Raw genomic sequence first — 21547 nt, forward strand, 5'->3', positions numbered from 1 at the left:
CGCTTCCCTAAATTAAAGGTGTTGCATAGTTCCTGCTTCAGCGATGAGGCGGAACTTTCAATTTACTTTCACTTCACAAATTCACTTTCATTTCAAAAATTCTTCTATTATGTATTCTAATGAAAAATCTTGGTCAGTCTCTCCTATTGCAAGTAACTTGATAAAATGTTATTGTCGTCATATTTCTATTTGTTTTTTCGGGGTAAAGTGACTTGTTACTTAAAACCAAGGATACATTAGGCGAAACAATGTCCCACCTCCCATGCTATGCTAGTGACCTCCAGTGAATTGGCCCGGCGTTACCACACTTCACTCGACAAGCCGACACGACTGACGGCGACACGTGTCGCAAGTGTACACCATGGTATAATAATATACTGCGCCTGGTACTCTATTCCCGTCTTTTCTAGGTCACCTAACTGACACAAGCCTACGTCATCATGCGACAGCGCTATATGATAATATGCGATAGCGCTATATATAGCGGCCATGTTATTGTGACGCCTGTGTCACTCTGGGAATAGAAGAGCATGTTTTATTAGACCATGGTGTACACTAAGTCGTGCGCGTGCGATGTCACCAGATATCAGACGAAGTTTCGCCAAGTTGCACAACTTCGCCTGATGTTGCTCCCGAAGTCCCGACATAGGTCACTTATCGTAGTACATTTTCCCCTGGTGTATCCCTGAGTTAAACGGTGTTTCTGTCTGAAAAACGGTCTTATCTAAATCGCAATATTATATTAGATTTGCAACCAATCAACGTAGATTGGATCGATCGATGTTACAATTATATACAATTATATCTCTTGGTTAATTTGTTTGGTAATTTAAAATACTAGAGTATTTAATGTAAATAAATGAATCAGATAATGCGTCGAAGATTAAATTGGAAACCACAACGTTATTGGTGTATACAAATTTTGTTAAATTATTACAATAAAAAAGAAACCAATGGTAAGTAACTAGTGGCTCTGTGAGCTGTAGACCTCGCGAGCAGAGTTTAAAACTGAATAAATGTATGGTTCCGTTGTTTTGAAGAATTTAGAGAATCTAATTTGACCATAAAAACTTAACTATCAATTGCTTACAAAATTCGGGAATTGGTTTAGATATGCGACCTGTAGAGTAGAACATATGGACATACGATACAATTTTTGGCTAACAGGCCAATTCAAACTTACACTGATATCAGAATGACATGTATTGGCGCAAGCGAGACGCACGATGACTACTAAATAACATGATAAAAATATCATCCCGATGTCAGTGTACGGTCGATGCCCCTTAAGTATACACGTCGCCATACTAATTGTATAGAAAAGTGGATAGAGTTAGACCAAGAAAAGTCTGCAGAGATTTTGACAGCACACGCAGTGCCAATGTTATTTGTGCCAGTGTCAAAATCTCTGCAGACTTTTCTTGGTCTAACTCTACTTATGTTAGGAAACCAACATTACCTTTGAATTAACCTGTAAACTGCAACCAAGAAGCTTCGTGCGCGAGTGTGGCCCATAATTTCCGAAAATATTTTTTTCTTCGAGGCAATTACTCCGTTCTCATATTTTGCGTTGCCCATAATTTCCCGAAATCATTCATTCTCGGTAGCAATTACTCCGTTCCCATATTTTCCCAATGGTTTTCTTCCGCAATCGCCTATTTTTAATATTTTTAAATTAACCTTTTCCTTATAGTTTTCGTTATTTTAAATATCTAGGATAATATTTTCTTGTTACTGTATGTTAATAGTGTAGTAATTATATTTGTTACTTGTAGGTATTTCACATACAACAAATATCAATAACACTAAAATTAAAGCATAATCTAAAAAACTACAAGTAAAAAACCAAACGCTGTCAGCCAATAACTCTAACCTACCTATCTCTGGGAGCAGATTCGTTTTTAGGGTCATCAAAAAAAATAACCCTAACCTACCTATCTCTGGGAGCAGTTTCGTTTTTAGGAACATCAAAAAAAAAATAACCCTAACCTACCTATCTCTGGGAGCAGTTTCGTTTTTAGGGTCATCAAAAAAAATAACCCTAACCTACCTATTTGAAAAAACCTGGTTATTTTTACCACTAGCATTAAAAAAAAGAGAAAATATGGAGATAGAGAATATTTAGTTAGTGAAAAAAAAACCTACTGGTTATTTTAACTACTAGGATTAAAAAAAAAAGGGAATAAATTGAGAAAAGGAAAATTTAGTTTATGAAAAAATGTACACGAAAAATTAAATAAAGCGAAGAAATTCCACTGGTAAAAAATGAGAACGGAGTAATTGCCTCGAAGAAAAAATGATTTGCGGAAATTATGGGCCATTTTAGCGAGGCGATCCAAATTAAAAGACTTAAGAAAAGAAGAAGAAGTTAGACTTTGAGCCCGGGAAAGCGCATCGTACGAGCAACCTACAGCTAGTTCCCTGAGCCCAAGGTCGACCACTACCCTAGGCAATGTTAACCCCTGCGATTTATGGATGGTGACCGCCCATGCTATAAACGTAAGTGGAAATTGACTCCTGGAACAGCCATGCCCTTGAACTAAAACCGCTAAAAAAAATGTTCAAACAAAAACTCAAACGAATACGCTTACCTCGCGCTTCGCGCTCGCTTGATCAATCAGCAATACGATGTTTAAGTGCAAAAAATAAATAAAAAAAATTGCATTTACTGGGGACCTATCCCATATCCTTGCTTGTAAGCATTTTTCCAACTGCTCTATGATAGCATTTAGATGAGCTGACGAAATTTGGTTACTTATTCTCGAGTAAGAATTTAAATATCTAATCTAAAGGGAATAAAGTGTATAGGGGACGTGCATGAACTATAGGGGGCAGCACAGGAGCCGTCAGATCTTTGGCGCGAAGCGTAGATGAGTAGTTTATGATTCCGATGTAGCCCACGAGATGGCAGAACCTACTATGCACAAGGAAACGTACTTACGAGAACGGTAGATGGTAGCACTTGCTTTGGCAATGTACATGTGCACATATGTTTCCGATTCAGGCCACAAGATGGCAGGCCCTCCAACGCGCACGGTCCCTATAGTGGGCGTGCGTGAACTATAGGGGGTAGCATAGGAGCCGTCAGATTTTTGGCGTGAGGCGTAAATGTGACGTTTATGCTTCCGATGTAGCCCACAAGATGACAGAACCTACTATGCATAAGGAAACGTACCTACAAGAACGGTAGATGGTAGAACTTATTTTGGCAATGTACATGTTTCCGATTCAGGCCACAAGATGGCAGACCCTCCAACGCGCACGGTCCCTATATGTAGTAGAGGGTTATTGTCATACTAAATTTTGTAGTCACAGTAAATTTACTGCCATCTTTCGATACAGGATTAAAACGAAAATGAAAAAAAAATATCAATAAATGTATATATGTATGGATAAATGATTTTTTTTAGTTTTAGAACGCCATATGATTTTGACCCATGTTCTTTACTGATATGAGTAAAAATTGTTAAATATAAAATGGTGTCGCCATCTAGACGAGCATAGGCCAAAGGTATGGCGCCGTATATTCAAGAATCAAATTTTCTTTAAAGCGCAAAAAGCCATCATCTCTTGCAAAAAATAAACGAATGCGCTTAGCCCGCGCTTGATAAATAAAAAATACGATTTTTTTCATTTTTTTCAAAATAAAAAAATAAAATAAAAAACAACAATTGATACGAAATTTAAGTATAAAAAAATACAAAAAGTTATGTAGCAGCATATAATTACTGGGGATGGAACCAGGGACCTCCCTATGCAAACAAAAAAGCGAACGTTTGCAAAATGCGCCATGATAGTTCTTACTAAAGCTGACAAAATTTAGCTACTCATTCTCAAATAAAAACTAAATATCTAAATACCGCCGAAACCAGCGATACAAATTTTCTGAATTTTTGGCCATTTAATCTATAAACATATATCAAAAAGAAAAAACTCTTATGATATCGATGTCGTAGTCAGATCGTATAATCCGCCGTTTTACATTATGGCTAGCCGTTTTCAAAAACAGGGGCGTTTTGAAATGCGGCGGTTCGACGATTAGCCGGATTGTCATTGCGATACGTTCTTCAATAAGGCGGCCAACGTTTAGCCGCATCGTACTACTATTTTAGATTGTAGAGTGACCAGTTCTTTCGGTCGCCTACGTAACCGGAGTTTGACAATGTTTGCAATTTAATTTATTTTTACCATGGTCCCACCGCACTACATGTGTTTCTATTCCAAAACATTTCCCTCACAACTTAAATAGACGGAGCCCCGCAAGCGGGGCTCCTATTTCTGGGCGGTTTGCCCTTCGGGCATCTGAAGCTACCTAACGTACCTAACCTACTTACCTACATACGCTTTTTTCCCCAAAGTGTAATGTTTTCACGGACGTCTCACTAAATCAATAGGTAGGTAGGTTAGGTTCGTTAGGTAGCTTCAGATGCCCGAAGGGCAAACCGCTCAGAAATAGGAGCCCCGCTTCCGTATAGTTAAGTTGCGAAGGAAATGTTTTTTGAAAAGAAACAGTCCGACGAACTCCAGATTTGATGGACACCCCAGCGTTTGTCAGGCAGCGCCACGGGTGTTAAAAATGGGAACTAAAAACTGTCAAAGCGGCGGCTAATGACTCGCTGTATTACATTACGGCTAGCCGTGTTGAAGAACGTATGGCGCCGAATACATTCCGGCGGATTCTCATTCAGCCGCATTCAATCCGGCTAATCGTTAAACCGCCGCATTTCAAAACGCCCCTGTTTTTGAAAACGGCTAGCCGTAATGTAATACGGCGGATTATACGATCCGACTGCGACATCGATACGACTATTTGTTTAGGCACCAGGTATCACGACTCCGCCATTTTTAAAAATTTCCAAAAACCGGATTGACAAATAAATTATTTAGTCATAGAATCTGGTCACAAAATTTCATGAGAATCGGTTAAGAATTGCGACCTGTAGAGGAGAACATCCGGAAATACAAAACTAAATATCTAAATACCGCCTAAACCAGCGATAATTTTTTTCTGCATTTTTTGCTATTAACTCTGTAAACATGTCTCAAAAAGAAAAAACTCTTATGATATCGATACGACTATTTGTTTAGGCGCCAGGTATCACGACTCCGCCATTTTTAAAAAATTCCAAAAACCGGATTGACAAAAAAATTTTATTTAGTCATAAAATTCGATCACAAAATTTCACGAGAATCGGTTAAGAATTGCGACCTGTAGAGGAGAACATCCGGACATACGAAAGCAAAATGCCCGAGTCAAAACGTAGACCTTCGCTTCGCTTCGGTCAATTATATTACAAAATTTGTAAATCCGCGTGAAATTACTAGTATTTAAACCCAAAAGCAGTTCTCGGTAGATATTGCGAACTCCGATACAATACTTTTTATCAGACAGTAGTACGTTTTTTGTTCAAGTGGAAATCGCAGCATTACATAACTAAGTATACAAGGAATATCATGGTTGAAGATAGACTAGCCTCAGAAGGTGATACGGAAAGTAAATCAGGAAAAAATGATGATCCAGGTTGGCATAACAAAGGCGCAGAACCTACAGTGACGCATGATATAACTGAAGTCTCAGAAATAGACCTCGATTGGGTGATTAACAATGAGGTGGGACAATTTGGACGGTTCCAAATTATCCATGTCCTACTATTAATGTTCCCCATTATGTCTACTGCGTTTTTGAGTGAATACGTGTTTTCCGCTTCCGCTGTTCTGCATAGGTAATATTTTAGAAGTGGAAAAAGGTGTATGTCGTATTTCTAAATATTTTTTTTGTGGGTCTTTGATACGTATAATAAAACATAAATAACGCAAGAAATCCTCAATTAATGAGAATGAAGATGCGAGTTGAAATCTTTAATAAAGTAGTGAGTGATAGCTAAACTACTTCACTACTAGTTCAGTGTTTGAATGTAAATATTCTTTCGTAGATGTCGGATCCCTGAATGTGGAGAGATTGGTGGAACAGGCTACGAATTGTTTCCAGAGTGGATCTTGAACGCTGTTCCCAGCAGCAACGGACAACCAGACACTTGTTCGCGCTACGCGTCGACTAGCAATGGCTCGCTAGAGTACTGCCCGGCTAGCGCCTTTGACCAGGCTGTCACGCAGGAGTGCGATGAATTCGTGTACGAGAGGACCAATTCAGTTGTGTATGAGGTGAGAGTTGTTCCCAGATTATTAATAATGCAGAGAGCAAGACAATCCCTTAGGAGCCAAGCCGCTTTTTCAGTGTATGGACATATCTTAGGTAGTGTTGTGAATTTATAAGCAGTTATAGGAAACAATTTACAGCAATTTTTCCCAATATCGGAAATGCTTATTTTCGCTTACAATGTTTAGTTTTTTGTTACAGTTTGATCTTGGCTGCCAAGAGTGGATGCGGGCGCTGGCCGGTACATTGAACAGCTTTGGCACCCTACTCGTACTTCCGATCACAGGCTACATATCCGACAAATATGGGAGACGTGTGGCTCTCTGCATCAGTGTCTTCAATTTGGCGTTTTTTGGCCTCATCAGAGCGTTCTCTGTTAACTATCCCATGTATCTGGTGCTGCAGATTTTGCAGACGACTTTCGGAGCCGGCACATACAGCACTGCCTTTATTTTAGGTATTCTATGACTTGTTGGGTATATACAAAAAAAATTGGGTCTGGTCCCCTTTAATCATTTTACCAACAATCAAATGTATCTAAATGAAATCTATTCCGACATCATGTAGGTATGGTAATACTAACCTAGCACCAGACGAGGTTGCAAGCATAGTTCTAAAATATGAACTATTTTTTAAGAGCTTGCAAAAACTTTCCTTTGGATGGCCTGTCTGGTTTCTACCTGCAGTTGATCCGGTTTTACCATAAAATTATTTTTAGCTAATGAACAATTGGTTGGCTCAAAATACCGAGTGCTGGCGAGCTCAGTGAACTTAGTCTCCTTCCCAGTGGGTCACATCATCATGGCCGGAATAGCCTGGCTCGTGCAATCATGGCGTTACTTCATCATGTCACTATACATCCCCTGCTTTCTAATGATGGCTTATTATTGGTGCATCTCGGAAAGTGTTAGGTGGCTACTTACTAAAGAAAGGTTCAACGAAGCCAAAGAGGTTCTGGAGAAAGTTGCGAGAGTAAATAAAACAAAGATCAGTGAGAAATCTATGCAGGCGCTGATGAAGCCTGCGCCAGCAAAAGAGACTCAGGTAATAAAAAAATCATGTATTAATAATAAGACAAAAAATTCTGGTAGCAAAAACTTTGAGAAAACCATTAATATTGTCAATTTTCAAAATTCGTATCTCAAATGAAATATGAAATAAGGTTCAAGTTTGGATCATTGGCTCTTGTAAAAATCGTGACCTGACTCAACTTAACTTTCTGTGTATTGCGCAAAGTAGCAGTAGGAAGACATGGTCTCGTCTTAAGTGGCATGTCGTTCAGGTTCCACTTTATATTTGTTCATGTTTTGTGGATTCTCATGTTTTTCAGACGAACAACTCCAAAGGCCTAATTTATACTATTTTCAAATCCCCAATATTGCTTTGCCGTGTCTGTACTACACCAGTCTGGTGGATCGCAACCACATTCGTCTACTATGGGTTATCCATCAACTCCACTGGGCTCTCGGGTAATATGTACGTGAACTACATGCTGGTGGCTGCTGTAGAGATCCCTGCTCTTTATACCGCTATGCTGTTGCTGGATCGTGTTGGCAGGAAGGCTATTCTTGCGACTGGGTTCTTACTCAGCGCTGCTTGCAATATTGCATTCGCTTTCATTGACAATAATGGTAAGTAAAATAAAAATATCTTATTATTGACCGAAGCGAAGCGAAGGTCTACGTTTTGACTCGGGCATTTTGCTTTCGTATGTCCGGATGTTCTCCTCTACAGGTCGCAATTCTTAACCGATTCTCGTGAAATTTTGTGACCGAATTTTATGCCTAAATAAAATTTTTTTGTCAATCCGGTTTTTGGAAATTTTTAAAAATGGCGGAGTCGTGATACCTGGCGCCTAAACAAATAGTCGTATCGATATCATAAGAGTTTTTTCTTTTTGAGACATGTTAACAGAGTTAATAGCAAAAAATGCAGAAAAAAATTATCGCTGGTTTAGGCGGTATATAGATATTTAGTTTTGTATTTCCGGATGTTCTCCTCTACAGGTCGCAATTCTTAACCGATTCTCATGAAATATTGTGACCAGATTCTATGACTAAATAAAAATTTTTTGTCAATCCGGTTTTTGGAAATTTTTAAAAATGGCGGAGTCGTGACACCTGTCGCCTAAACAAATAGTCGTATCGATATCATAAGAGTTTTTTCTTTTTAATATATATTTATAGATTAAATGGCCAAAAATTCAGAAAATTTGTATCGCTGGTTTCGGCGGTATTTAGATATTTAGTTTTTACTTGAGAATGAGTAGCTAAATTTCGTCAGCTTTAGTAAGAACTATCATGGCGCATTTTGCAAACGTTCGCTTTTTTGTTTGCATAGGGAGGTCCCTGGTTCCATCCCCAGTAATTGTATGCTGCTACATAACTTTTTGTATTTTTTTATACTTAAATTTCGTATCAATTGTTGTTTTTTATTTTATTTTGTTATTTTGAAAAAATGAAAAAAATCGTATTTTTTATTTATCAAGCGCGGGCTAAGCGCATTCGTTTATTTTTTGCAAGAGATGATGGCTTTTTGCGCTTTAAAGAAAATTTGATTCTTTAATATACGGCGCCATACCTTTGGCCTATGCTCGTCTAGATGGCGACACCATTTTATATTTAACAATTTTTACTCATATCAGTAAAAGAACATGGGTCAAAATCATATGGCGTTCTAAAAATAAAAAAAATCATTTATCCATTCATATATACATTTATTGATATTTTTTTTTCATTTTCATTTTAATCCTGTATCGAAAGATGGCAGTAAATTTACTGTGACTACAAAATTTAGTATGACAATAACCCTCTACTACATATAGAGACCGTGCACGTTGGAGGGTCTGCCATCTTGTGGCCTGAATCGGAAACATGTACATTGCCAAAACAAGTTCTACCATCTACCGTTCTTGTAGGTACGTTTCCTTATGCATAGTAGGTTCTGTCATCTTGTGGGCTACATCGGAAGCATAAACGTCACATTTACGCCTCACGCCAAAAATCTGACGGCTCCTATGCTACCCCCTATAGTTCACGCACGCCCACTATATATAGGGACCGTGCGCGTTGGAGGGCCTGCCATCTTGTGGCCTGAATCGGAAACATATGTGCACATGTACATTGCCAAAGCAAGTGCTACCATCTACCGTTCTCGTAAGTACGTTTCCTTGTGCATAGTAGGTTCTGCCATCTCGTGGGCTACATCGGAATCATAAACTACTCATCTACGCTTCGCGCCAAAGATCTGACGGCTCCTGTGCTGCCCCCTATAGTGCATACACGTTATTCTCTTTAGATTAGATATTTAAATTCTTACTCGAGAATAAGTAACCAAATTTCGTCAGCTCATCTAAATGCTATCATAGCGCAGTTGGAAAGACGCTTACAAGCAAGGATATGGGATAGGTACCCGGTTCGATCCCCAGAAAATGCAATTTTTTTATATATTTTTTGCACTTAAACATCGTACTGTCGATTGATCAAGCGAGCGCGAAGCGCGAGGTAAGCGTATTCGTTTGAGTTTTTGTTTGAACATTTTTTAGCGGTTTTAGTTCAAGGGCATGGCTGTTCCAGGAGTCAATTTCCACTTACGTTTATAGCATGGGCGGTCACCATCCATAAATCGCAGGGGTTAACATTGCCTAGGATAGTGGTCGACCTTGGGCTCAGGGAACTAGCTGTAGGTTGCTCGTACGTTGCGCTTTCCCGGGCTCAAAGTCTAACTAACAATAATGTTTAGTTAGACTTTGAGCCTTTTAATTTGGATCGCCTCGCTAAAATGGCCCATAATTTCCGCAAATCATTTTTTCTTCGAGGTAATTACTCCGTTCTCATTTTTTCCCAGTGGAATTTCTTCGCTTTATTAAATTTTTCGTGTACATTTTTTCATAAACAAAATTTTCCTTTTCTCAATTTATTGCCTTTTCTTTTTAATCCTAGTAGTTAAAATAACCCGTAGGTTTTTTTTTCACTAACTAAATATTCTCTATCTCCATATTTTCTGTTTTATTAATGCTAGTGGTAAAAATAACCAGGTTTTTTTCAAATAGGTAGGTTAGGGTTATTTTTTTTGATGACCCTAAAAACGAAACTGCTCCCAGAGATAGGTAGGTTAGGGTAATTTTTTTTTATGACCCTAAAAACGAAACTGCTCCCAGAGATAGGTAGGTTAGGGTTATTTTTTTTGATGACCCTAAAAACGAATCTGCTCCCAGAGATAGGTAGGTTAGAGTTATTGGCTGACAGCGTTTGGTTTTTTACTTGTAGTTTTTTAGATTATGCTTTAATTTTAGTGTTTTTGATATTTGTTGTATGTGAAATACCTACAAGTAACAAATATAATTACTACACTATTAACATACAGTAACAAGAAAATATTATCCTAGATATTTAAAAGAACGAAAACTATAAGGAAAAGATTGATTTAAAAATATTAAAAATAGGCGATTGCGGAAGAAAACCATTGGGAAAATATGGGAACGGAGTAATTGCTACCGAGAATGAATGATTTCGGGAAATTATGGGCAACGCAAAATATGAGAACGGAGTAATTGCCTCGAAGAAAAAATGATTTTCGGAAATTATGGGCCACACTCGCGCACGAAGCTTCTTAGTTGCAGTTTACAGGTTAATTCAAAGGCAATGTTGGTTTCCTAACATAAGTAGAGTTAGACCAAGAAAAGTCTGCAGAGATTTTGACACTGGCACAAATAACATTGGCACTGCGTGTGCTGTCAAAATCTCTGCAGACTTTTCTTGGTCTAACTCTATCCACTTTTCTATACAATTAGTATGGCGACGTGTATACTTAAGGGGCATCGACCGTACACTGACATCGGGATGATATTTTTATCATGTTATTTAGTAGTCATCGTGCGTCTCGCTTGCGCCAATACATGTACGGACAAGAACGAGTGAAATGCACGATAACTAAATGACATCAGTTAGATGTCTTTCTGATATCTGTGTAAGTTTGAATTGGTCTGTTAGCCAAAAATTGTTTCGTATGTCCATATGTTCTACTCTACAGGTCGCATATCTAAACCAATTCCCGAATTTTGTAAGCAATTGATAGTTAAGTTTTTATGGTCAAATTAGATTCTCTAAATTCTTCAAAACAACGGAACCATACATTTATTCAGTTTTAAACTCTGTTCGCGAGGTCTACAGCTCACAGAGCCACTAGTAATAATTCAAGTGATATGTACAGTTATTGTGCAGGTAGGTAGGTAAAATAAGTGCTTAGAATTGAACACAACTCAATTGTCGGGCGAATGTAACTAAAAATATTTGGATTTAATTAAACGGAACAAGTTCTGCCACTGCCGCAATTTGCATAGAGTCTGTTCGGAAAGAGAAGAGTCGCGGAGTGTATTGGGCCCCCGTACATTCCACTACTCTTCTCTTTACGCTCAGACTCTAGCAAGATATACTACAGTTCCCATTCAAGTATCGTATATATTCTTAAATACAATGGCATGTAGATAGAGTCAGACCAAGAATAGTCTGCAGCGGATTTGATAGCCCACGCAGTGAAAGTGTTATTTTAAACGTCAAACTTCTATGAAATTATGACGTATAAATGACACTTGCACTACGTGGGCTATCAAATCCGCTGCAGACTTTTTTTGGTCCGACTCTACCACATTTTCTACACACACGATACAAGATATTCCCTATTTATTTTGATATTATTGATTCATGATCAATTGGTCAGTATTTCATTTGTTCAAAACCTTAGTCTTTAATATTCTTATTCTGAATAAAAGAAAAGTCGTCACTATCGGATATGACAAATATGTATAATGTTACAGTTTTCTTTAAAATTATTGCAACATTTACAATTGCGTAGTTCTTCTTCAACTTCTTTCAATGAGTGTGGTATCGTAAACTTCGATATTAGTGTCATATATCTATTTTTATTTACTTACAGCCCTTTATATTTAAAATATCAAAATGTTTTTCTTTGGTGCTTATTTCTTATTGCTTCAACCACATATTGCGAAATCATAAATTAACCCATTTTTTTTTCAGAACTAGTGACACTCGGTCTTATTCTGTTTCTGTTTGGCAAATTTGCAATCTCGGTAGTGTTTACGTGTTTATACATTTACACATCTGAGCTGTACCCAACACAGTTCCGTCACACACTATTGGGATTCTCTTCTATGGTTGGACGTATTGGCTCAATCACCGCTCCGCTTACTCCTGCTTTGGTAAGCTAAGCATACAGTTCTATCTTCTTTTTTTTTCAGCCTAGCATGTCCTGTGAGCTCTGTGAGGCTTAAATAATACCTTTTTCATAGTAACGTTGTTAGATTATTTGATTTGTAAATTTTACACTCTTGTCATGCAAAGCGAAATATTAAGAATCCAAAAAATGAGCATTAGGTACTATGTGGTACAACAAAAGGCTAGAAGTTTTTGGTTTGCATTGATGAGACTGGCTAATGCTACATTTATATTCTAAGTTGGAAAAACAACACTATAATAACACCCAAATTTTATTGGTGAAGCGGAAATAAGTACGTAACTTTATTGACTTTGAAGGTCTTATCGGCGATAAACACGACATGATTATTTAGATTAAAATTTTGGCTCAGATATCCTTTAACCAACAGAAAAGTGATAACGTTAATCGCAATGCACTTTAATCAATAATCATTAAATTTTGGTACTTAACAAACACTACATACGTTCTATAAATCTACGTTCAAATGCACATGCGCGCGTGCTGTCTGCAAGCTTGTTAGCGTTCGTCAGAGACGCACATTCATATTTTGAATGTAGAATAACTATTGAATCTTAGTAGACTTATATCAGAACTCTCTTCTTTACAGGCAGTATACTGGGCCGGAATCCCATCGGTAATGTTCGGCGCCATGGGTCTATTAGCCGGCTTGCTGGTGCTCACTCAGCCGGAGACCCTGGGCTGTCAGATGCCGGACACCCTGGCTGAGGCAGAGGTTATTGGCAGACAAAAGAAGAAGATAATTACGACTGCTCTCTAAATCTATGGTATCTTAATATTTAATGGACCATTCCGGAAGTCTGCCCCGTACAAACGCATGTTTTTAGGCCGTTATATTTAAGTGTACGTTTTCTTAGAGTTTGTGACTCCCTTTGTCACTAAAAAGGAGATCATATTATAATCTACCTACAATCTACGGAAAATTTGTGTTTGTACAGAACACATGGTAGAAACTCCCGTGGAATGCTTTTAATAAGTATTGTGTGTATGTCTTATGACGTAAAACGATTGAAGGTATACTTTATTTTTCTTTATTCTTCATTTACGCCTGAAGATACAAAAAGGTTTTGACTTTAGGAATTGTTGTTCAATTTCGTTTCTCTTTGTGCTATATATGATCTTATTGTACTTAAGGATATCATTTTATAATCATTTATAAATAAAAATTACGATTAATATTTAATTTTACCAAATTTGTAATCACTGTTTTAGTGGCTTTATTTTTCCTAAATATTTATTAATCCCAATGTAAGACTTGATCTTCAATAACTAAGATATCGCTTCTGTAAGATAGAATAATAAAAAATGCAAGATAAGTATTCATAGAACGTCAGTCTTTGAAATGATAATATTTTAATTAGGTAGTTCCCTGCAAATTTTCCACAAAATAGGTCTGCTTGAATCCACGCCTCGATTTTGCTCTTTATTCTTTAATATTACGTTCGTTTTTACAAACACAAAATATATATTTAATTGAAAATGGAGAAAACCTCGGCCACGTTTTCCGGGTTAACTTTGTATAATTTTGTTTTAGCAAGGCGACGAGATGTTTTCTTTGCAAACTCAAAGCTGGAGAATGCACGAGAAATGTACAGTGAGCCAAAAATCTTTTTACAGTACATAAGGTGCTACTTTACCACCCTAGGGCGGGATTAAGGACAATACGTGCCTATGTCAAAAATTTAAAGGGCTATATGTAACTGCCTCGTGTCGATTTAAAGCCACTCGTTGCGAATATCCTACTTTTCGCACTTGTTTCATAATGTACTATTTCATCACACTTGCTAGGTGATGGTAAATTACGGTCCGTAAATCATTAATTTCGACCTAGGGTTGTAATGTACATACCCTACGTAAGAAATTAGGCAGACTTCACACTCCTTCGTAAATTCTTGTTTATAAGGTACCTACTATAATTGCAGTGACTATAGTCTGTATCTTTAGGTATTTAAATAAAAGTAAACAAACAATTTGTAAATTTTCAGGTAGTTGTAAGATTTATTGGTTAACCGACCAATTACAAAACCGCCTGGATCAGTCACTGAACGTCCAGACTTTAACCTACATTATTTGATCATGTAATGTTTTCACCTACCCTCAACTGGCATAAGGAGCCATTTGAGGGTAGATTTTATTTACTTTTATTTAAATACCTAAAGATACAGACTATAGTCTAGGCCTATGACTACAAGCACGTTGATTTTGGCCATTTAAGGTATACACTCAATACTATGCGAAAATGAGCATCTGCAAAACAATAAATTAAATGAATGATTAAATGAATTGAATTTATTTAAGAATAAATTATAGTAAGTTAAATGCAGGCCGAGATTTATACCTGCGTAAGATATAAATATGATGTAGCAAAGGTATGACAATAAACCAATAAAGAAAATAAAAAACATAGGTAATGGTAAGAGGCACCCCTAACGGTTTAGGACGCTAGTCGTAAAGAAATTGGCTAATTTAATTGTAACTTTAAAGATATTTTAAAGATTACTACATTAAATATTATAAGTTTATACAAAAATACCGCTTAAATCCAGACTGCCAATTAAGGCCTGCTCGAATGGCTCAACGGATTTAAAGGTCTGGGGACCGTTTTTATAAAACAGTTCGTTTTAATTTGATTAAACCATCGAAACGACTTAAAAATTGAAGGTACAAGTTTCGTTACGGTTAACGAACACAGAAAAATACCATATCCAGTAACTACTCTGCAATATTATTAGGTATGTGTGTAACCGAAAAACATAATAAGGTCAATGTGGCTAATTCCGTCATAGGGGCTATTCCGTCCACGTGTGTACATTTATTTGATGTTCAATCGTAGGAAAAAAACCATTTGCTTTTGATTGCTGAAACTAAAAGCAATCGCTACTTTGTCCACGAAATTATCAATATTGTTTGTTGTTCGAGAAAAACGTTAGTGGACGGAATAGTCCCTATGACGGAATTAGCCACATTGACCTTAATCACACTGAAACTCTGAAACTAAACATAGGTAGTTAGGTAAAGTACCCCATTTTTAGTTTCATTACGTATATTAATAATAAAAATTGGTCAAGCATGAGTTGAACTCAAAAAAAACGTTAAATGTTGCATCCTTGAACACAAGTTACAAAGTAGTTAGTAGTAAAGTAGTAGTTAGTTATTTTACAGATAATATCTAACTACTAACTGTAATAAATGGGAAAATGTCTGTACATTTTCCCATTTATTACGGTAGGTACAATCTTTTAACTCTAAAGATAAAGGTGTTATCTCGAAAACCAGAGCCAGACTGGCAACAAACAACATTTACTAATACTATATAAAACTGGCTTAAGCTAATCAGCATAATTGATGTTGATTAATCAGATCGGTAATAGGGTTAGCGTCCCTCGAGGATTCCAGGTAAGCCTGATTAGGCATATCTATCATAGTATGTATGTACGAGTACCTTTGATATGGCTCATGGCTCTGGGGCTATGGGTCGCGAAGTCTACACAGCTCACAAAGCCACTAGTTTTTAAACTGACTTCAAAAAAAGGATGAGGTTATCAATTCGACGGTATTTTTGTTTTGTATGATGTTTGTATGTTTGTTATTAAACTTAAGAACTCCGTCATAACTAAACTAATGGATAACTTTCATTGTTTCTTATCGAACCGCATCATGGCTGCCATTTGATTTGAAAGAGTGTTGACTTCATTAGATAATATTTTATTTTATTACACGTATTGAAGTAAATTTTCCAAATAAAAAAGGTTTTATTCAAACCTTTAAAGTGCGCACAAAAATTAACCAAGGTGACGATCGCTTGCGTTTCGCCATCCAATCGCTTTGTGTCTCTCTATAACTCTTCTATATTAGTATGACAGTGACAGTTACGTTTAGTTCGCTACGGAGTGTTAGCGATTGGCATGATTTGCCCCGCTTTATCGACTAAACTAAACTAATACGAAACCACTACGTTCACACGTTCACACATATAAAGCGGAGATGATTCACCTACAGCAGATTTGAGCAGTCATGCAATCAGTAGGTACGTATCCTGGGTTACGAGTATAACCGTCAAAATAAAAGTTCGGAAATCTAGCAAATATCTCTGCCACTCTAATTACGCCTTAATTGGAGTAAAAGAGAAAGATGGTCGAAATTTGCGAACATTGGTGTTCGCGGTAGGCCCTCTGCTCATTTGGCAGCGGCAGGCCACATAGAAACTACCTAAAAAAGCATCGTAATCAAGCATTTTTGAAGTACTTAATTGAAGATCGTGCTTTTGTTAAGTGCGATTGACACGCACCTTACCGTGACGATTCAAATAGAAGGTATCTAGATGGTTGCCCCAGGGACCGTTTCTTAACGAGGTCCTATAGCTGTTTAAGAGATTAAGGTTTGTTTGCTTTTGAATTATTTGTGGTCCACATTGTGATTCGATTTGGGTCAGTAATGTAGGTCTAAAGACGGTATAATATTTAATTGAGTTAAGGAGAGAGAGTGCGCTTTTAATCTCTATCGGCCCACCATGAAAAAAAAATCATAGTATTAGAAAATAAAATTGAATTTGTTTTGTTTTACAATCAGACTAAACAAAACAAAGGCGTGTATAATGATTTAATTTTTTGGAGGTTTTCGTACTAGTAGTATTAGGACCGTGGGACTACAACCTTGGCATTATGCTACCGAATAATATAAAACAATAGGGTAAGTAGAACAACGATATTTACAGCCGACAATCATGTTTGTACAATTTAATTTAATTTAATAAATTTCAGTTTAGTAACATCTATGTTTAGATCATTAACATTACATTTCTTTCTTTAACCAAAAACGTCTCTTTTCAAAGGCAGATCGCTATCATATCGCTGTGACATCTTATAACCATTGATCGAATTGGGCCGTTATTCTATTTTAGCTGGCTTTTGCCGTAACCAAACTTGACAGTTATAGCAAACGTAGTAGGCGGAGGTTCGGCAAACATGCGGTGGTCAATGTGTGCACAGTAAATATATGTTGCAGCGCGTTAATACTGTTTTTACAAAGTGTATAAAACTACATCTTCTTCCTCGCGTTATCCCGGCATTTTGCCACAGCTCATGGGAGCCTGGGGTCCGCTTGACAACAAATCCCGAGAATTGGCGTAGGCACTAATTTTTACGAAAGCGACTGCCATCTGACCTTCCAACCCAGAAGGTAAACTAGGCCTTATTAGGATTAGTCCGGTTTCCTCACGATGTTTTCATTCACCGAAAAGCGACTGGAAAATATCTAATGATATTTCGTACATAAGTTTACGAGCCGGGGTTCGAACCCACGACCTCCAGATTGAAATTCGCACGCTCTTACCGCTAGGGCAACAGTGCAGTGCTCAAAACTACATGTAAGAATATAATTAGTCAAGTCTCTTACATACCACACCACATATTGAGTGTCGTTTTTATAACTAATATTTATAACGTTTCAGGAAAACTACCTACAGGAAGTTCTCTCTTCAGTATCAATTTTCAGGAAATATAATATTCTTAGAAGATAATCTTTATTGTATCGAATAAAATATTTGTATAAATAAATAACCTAAATATATAAATTATTTAAGTAAGATTGTTTGGAAGCCATCGCTTTAGCGATAAGACCGCCATAAATTAATTTGTGTGTATTAGTGTGCAATAAAGAATATTTGGATTGTATTGTATTGTAAATTTATCATCAATCGACACTAATAGACATCGGTTACACGCTAATTCTGGCGTCAGTTCAGTCCATCAGTCCATTTGAGTTTTGACTGATGCCAGAATGATGGAAAATGGACACGGTTAGACGAACAGTCCAGACTGACAACAGACTGATAAAATTACGACACAGTCGCCGTTTGGACACAGAACGCAACACAGTCATTTAGTCTTGTCTAATATGGTGACTGACGCGAGAATGACACAAACAGGTTACACGATCAGTCTCCTATCAGTTTTCTGTCATTCAAAATGGACTGACGAATATTATCTAAAAATTTAAATTTTCATCAGTCCAGACCATCAGTCATAGACATCGGTTACACGCTAATTTTGGCGTCAGTCTGACCAGACTGATGGACTGAACTGACGCCAGAATTAGCGTGTAACCGATGTCTTACATTTTTCCTCCTTTTTACACAATTTCAGCTCCGAACCCTAAAAGCCCCTCTACTGCGAACCGCTTTTACTACACGTTGTTTATAAAGTTTGCGGTATAAGCGAGTTTGCGTTGCAGTAACTCGGGCAACTTTACGAGTTTGCGGCCGCTGCGGGAAAATTCGGAATTAGACTGTTTTGCCGCGTTACGGTGGCGTGTATTACGCGTATGCTCCTACTGGTGGAAGCCTATGACTCCGTATTTTGGGATTTATGTTATTTAATTAGACTGAGAAATACCAAGTATATTGTAGGTATAGTATAGGTACCAATACCAAGTATGTATGTTTAACGGCCTTAATACTTAGTTTGTGTTAAGAATGCAGTAAAATTAACCAATAAAATCGTTTTGACGAGGATCTGACGAAAAATACTAGCACAGCATATAAGCTTCATAGGTCCTTACGCTCTTTTGTTTTAGGCAGTTTCCGTCAATGTCATGTCAGTCAAAAACGCCTTAACTACTTCATAATTCCATATACCTTTACGATCATTCGATATAGTAGGGTAATACATCAACCCAGAACTACGAAGCACTGCTGACCTAAACCTAGGGGGCTTGTAAAATCGCTTTGACTTTATGAAGGGCGTATGTTGTTGATATTGTGGAGGGTAAATGTTGTTTTAGAACTGAGGTGGCGTCATGCGTGCTCCTGCATAAGCATGGGGTTTACGACGTCGACTCAGCGGCCTCTGTTTGACAATACGCCAACGGGACTAGAGCTGGGACAATTGGGACATCTATTTTGAGGTTACGTCAACGGATGTAATCTAATAAAATTGATGAAGTTTTTGGTGACTGTCATCTTGCAGTATTTCACAAGTCATCGCTAAATTATATATAAAATCGTACAGAGCGTACCGGCAAGTTAGATAAAAAATAACAAGTAACCCAAAAAAATTGTGGCACCGTATGTCAAAGCAAATTTTAGTAATAAAACATGGTACCTATTCATATATGTCGTAAATAAATATATACAGTATCTTTCGTGGAAGTTTAAACATACCTCTGACTCCAACCTAAATATAATACTGATGAAACTTTGAGGTTGTGAGGTAAACAAGTGGTTGACCAAGAGACAACTCTACTGAACTAGCATGGCGTATATTTTACATAAATACGGGCACGCAGCACTTGAATAGTGGGTAACAGCGAGGATAACGCGTTGTGTTAACCTGCGGGTCCAATTTACGATCGAGCTTTTCTTTCACACTTCTAGGTCTGTAGTTTAAAAAGTAAAGTAAGTAAATTCGTGCGTTGACAAGGAAAAGTTGACTTATAACCTTTAATTTTCACCAAATACGCACAAGCTAACTTTCTGTAGTTAAGTTAGTCCTCGGAACTGCCGGGCTAACACATGATTTGCACGATAGTATCTCGCGGCGAGATAGACTACTCTACCCGTCCATCTTTAATTAACATATTTAGTTAGAAAGAGTCTATCTCGCCGCCAGATACTGTCGCGCCAATCAAGTGCTAGGCCTACTGCAGCAGCAACAAACATCACATTTTACAACCAAAACACAGCGCCACAGGAAAAAATCTTCAGCCATTTTGAAAAGCTACAAAAATAATGGTCTTACGTACATTGCGCGGTTTGCACACAGTTCCTCGTTACGGGCGGCGGCGGCCATAACTTCAAAGGTTTTATGGCCCCGCTTCGCGCCGTCTAAATATTTAGGAAATAATTACATAAGTACACGTAGGTCTTATAAAGGCACGTACCTACATATCGTCGTTGCGCTTTCCAAATCTGATATGTGTTCGATTTTTGATTGACAAATAGGTACCTAGCAACGAAACACATAAGGTATTAATTCATTTGATTGAAACCTCGCACATATCAGATTTGGAAAGCGCAACGACGATATGTGGATTGGAATGACTACCGAGGCCTATTTGTTTTTAAGACCTATATTTTTATTGGATTGGTGCTTTTAGAGATGCGATTGCTGGCTGCGTAGCCAACATACCAATCGTTAACGCTCCGTAGCGAACGAAACGCAACTGTCACTGTCGCACTAATATGGAAGAGTGATAGAGAGAGACGACTACGCTACGCCACGGAGCTTTAACGATTGGCACGTTGGCTAAGCACTCTAGTTATTTATATTATGAGAGCGGTAAACGTAAAGTCAAAGGGTTTCTTATCTTATAGAATTCAATCTTGACTTTTCCGTTCTATTATGTTTTGGTATAGGTAATGTACCTAAACATTTTCATCAAAAGTGTGGAAAATTACATTTTACTATTTGGAAATACTTGGCCCTTGCTTCAATGTCCTGCATTGCTAAAAATTGTTTTGGTTAATAACTATTTAAATGCTGAAAAGTAGTTCTTGAATTACAAAACATAACCGTTGTTGAAAAAACTGTATTTTTTTTGGAATATCAGCGTTTACAGTGATCTATATGTTTTTACTAATGAATTCTTATTAAATAGTTCGGAAATTGTGTTTAAATTGTGCAATTATTTTCTAAAAAAAAAAGAATACCAATAAATAGAATTACCAAGTTACCAATACGTTTAAAGGGAGCGATTTGCAAAAAATCTACTTTAAAAGTGTTAAAAGCTAAACTTAGAGTGAACGTGCACTAATCGGTCACTAGTTGCTCGCTCAAATGGATAGAGTTTTAACTTTTTAACGCTATCGGTCAACGCTGCGAAAAATCGACGAGCGAATAACGACTTTTTCTCAACTACACATTTTCTTCTCGATGTTTCCCGAAATTTGATCTCTATCCCACTCATGCTAAGACCACTTTGGCTACTAGAGAAACCTTTGGTGTAGGAGTTTTGGAAAGTGTGAAATCGCTTCAAGCCGTTTGAGCTCATTTACTTTGCTGGTTTTTTATTTATTTTAAGTTCCTCTGAACTATTTATTTAATCGTGTTACTTTATGCCTTTTCTTTAAAAGAATATAGATTTTTATTTCAAATTACCAAGAATATAAAGGTGTATATTACTGTTAAAACTATCGATGTA

General features: G+C 37.3%; 1 protein-coding gene across 1 annotated transcript; it reads left to right on the plus strand.

The window, feature by feature from the left end:
* Positions 1-5454: 5454 nt before the first annotated feature.
* LOC134794520 (organic cation transporter protein-like) lies at positions 5455-13177 on the plus strand. Its single transcript, XM_063766332.1, has 7 exons — positions 5455-5723; positions 5931-6162; positions 6359-6617; positions 6855-7276; positions 7488-7788; positions 12193-12374; positions 12999-13177. The coding sequence occupies exons 1-7, from the start codon at positions 5455-5457 to the stop codon at positions 13167-13169; spliced, it is 1836 nt and encodes a 611-aa protein (XP_063622402.1). The 3' UTR covers positions 13170-13177.
* The last annotated feature ends 8370 nt before the right edge of the window (positions 13178-21547 follow it).

This window comes from Cydia splendana, chromosome 10, assembly GCF_910591565.1.
Source record: "Cydia splendana chromosome 10, ilCydSple1.2, whole genome shotgun sequence".
In the NCBI taxonomy this organism is placed as follows: Eukaryota; Metazoa; Arthropoda; class Insecta; order Lepidoptera; family Tortricidae; genus Cydia; species Cydia splendana.

Excerpts from the sequence above, each read along its gene's own strand:
- LOC134794520 (XM_063766332.1), top strand. The coding sequence starts at position 5,455 with ATGGTTGAAGATAGACTAGCCTCAGAAGGTGATACGGAAAGTAAATCA. Across the intron at positions 6,163-6,358 it reads CCAATTCAGTTGTGTATGAG|TTTGATCTTGGCTGCCAAGA; the intron begins GTGAGAGTTGTT and ends TTTTTGTTACAG. Across the intron at positions 7,277-7,487 it reads TTGAGAAAACCATTAATATT|ACGAACAACTCCAAAGGCCT; the intron begins GTCAATTTTCAA and ends CATGTTTTTCAG.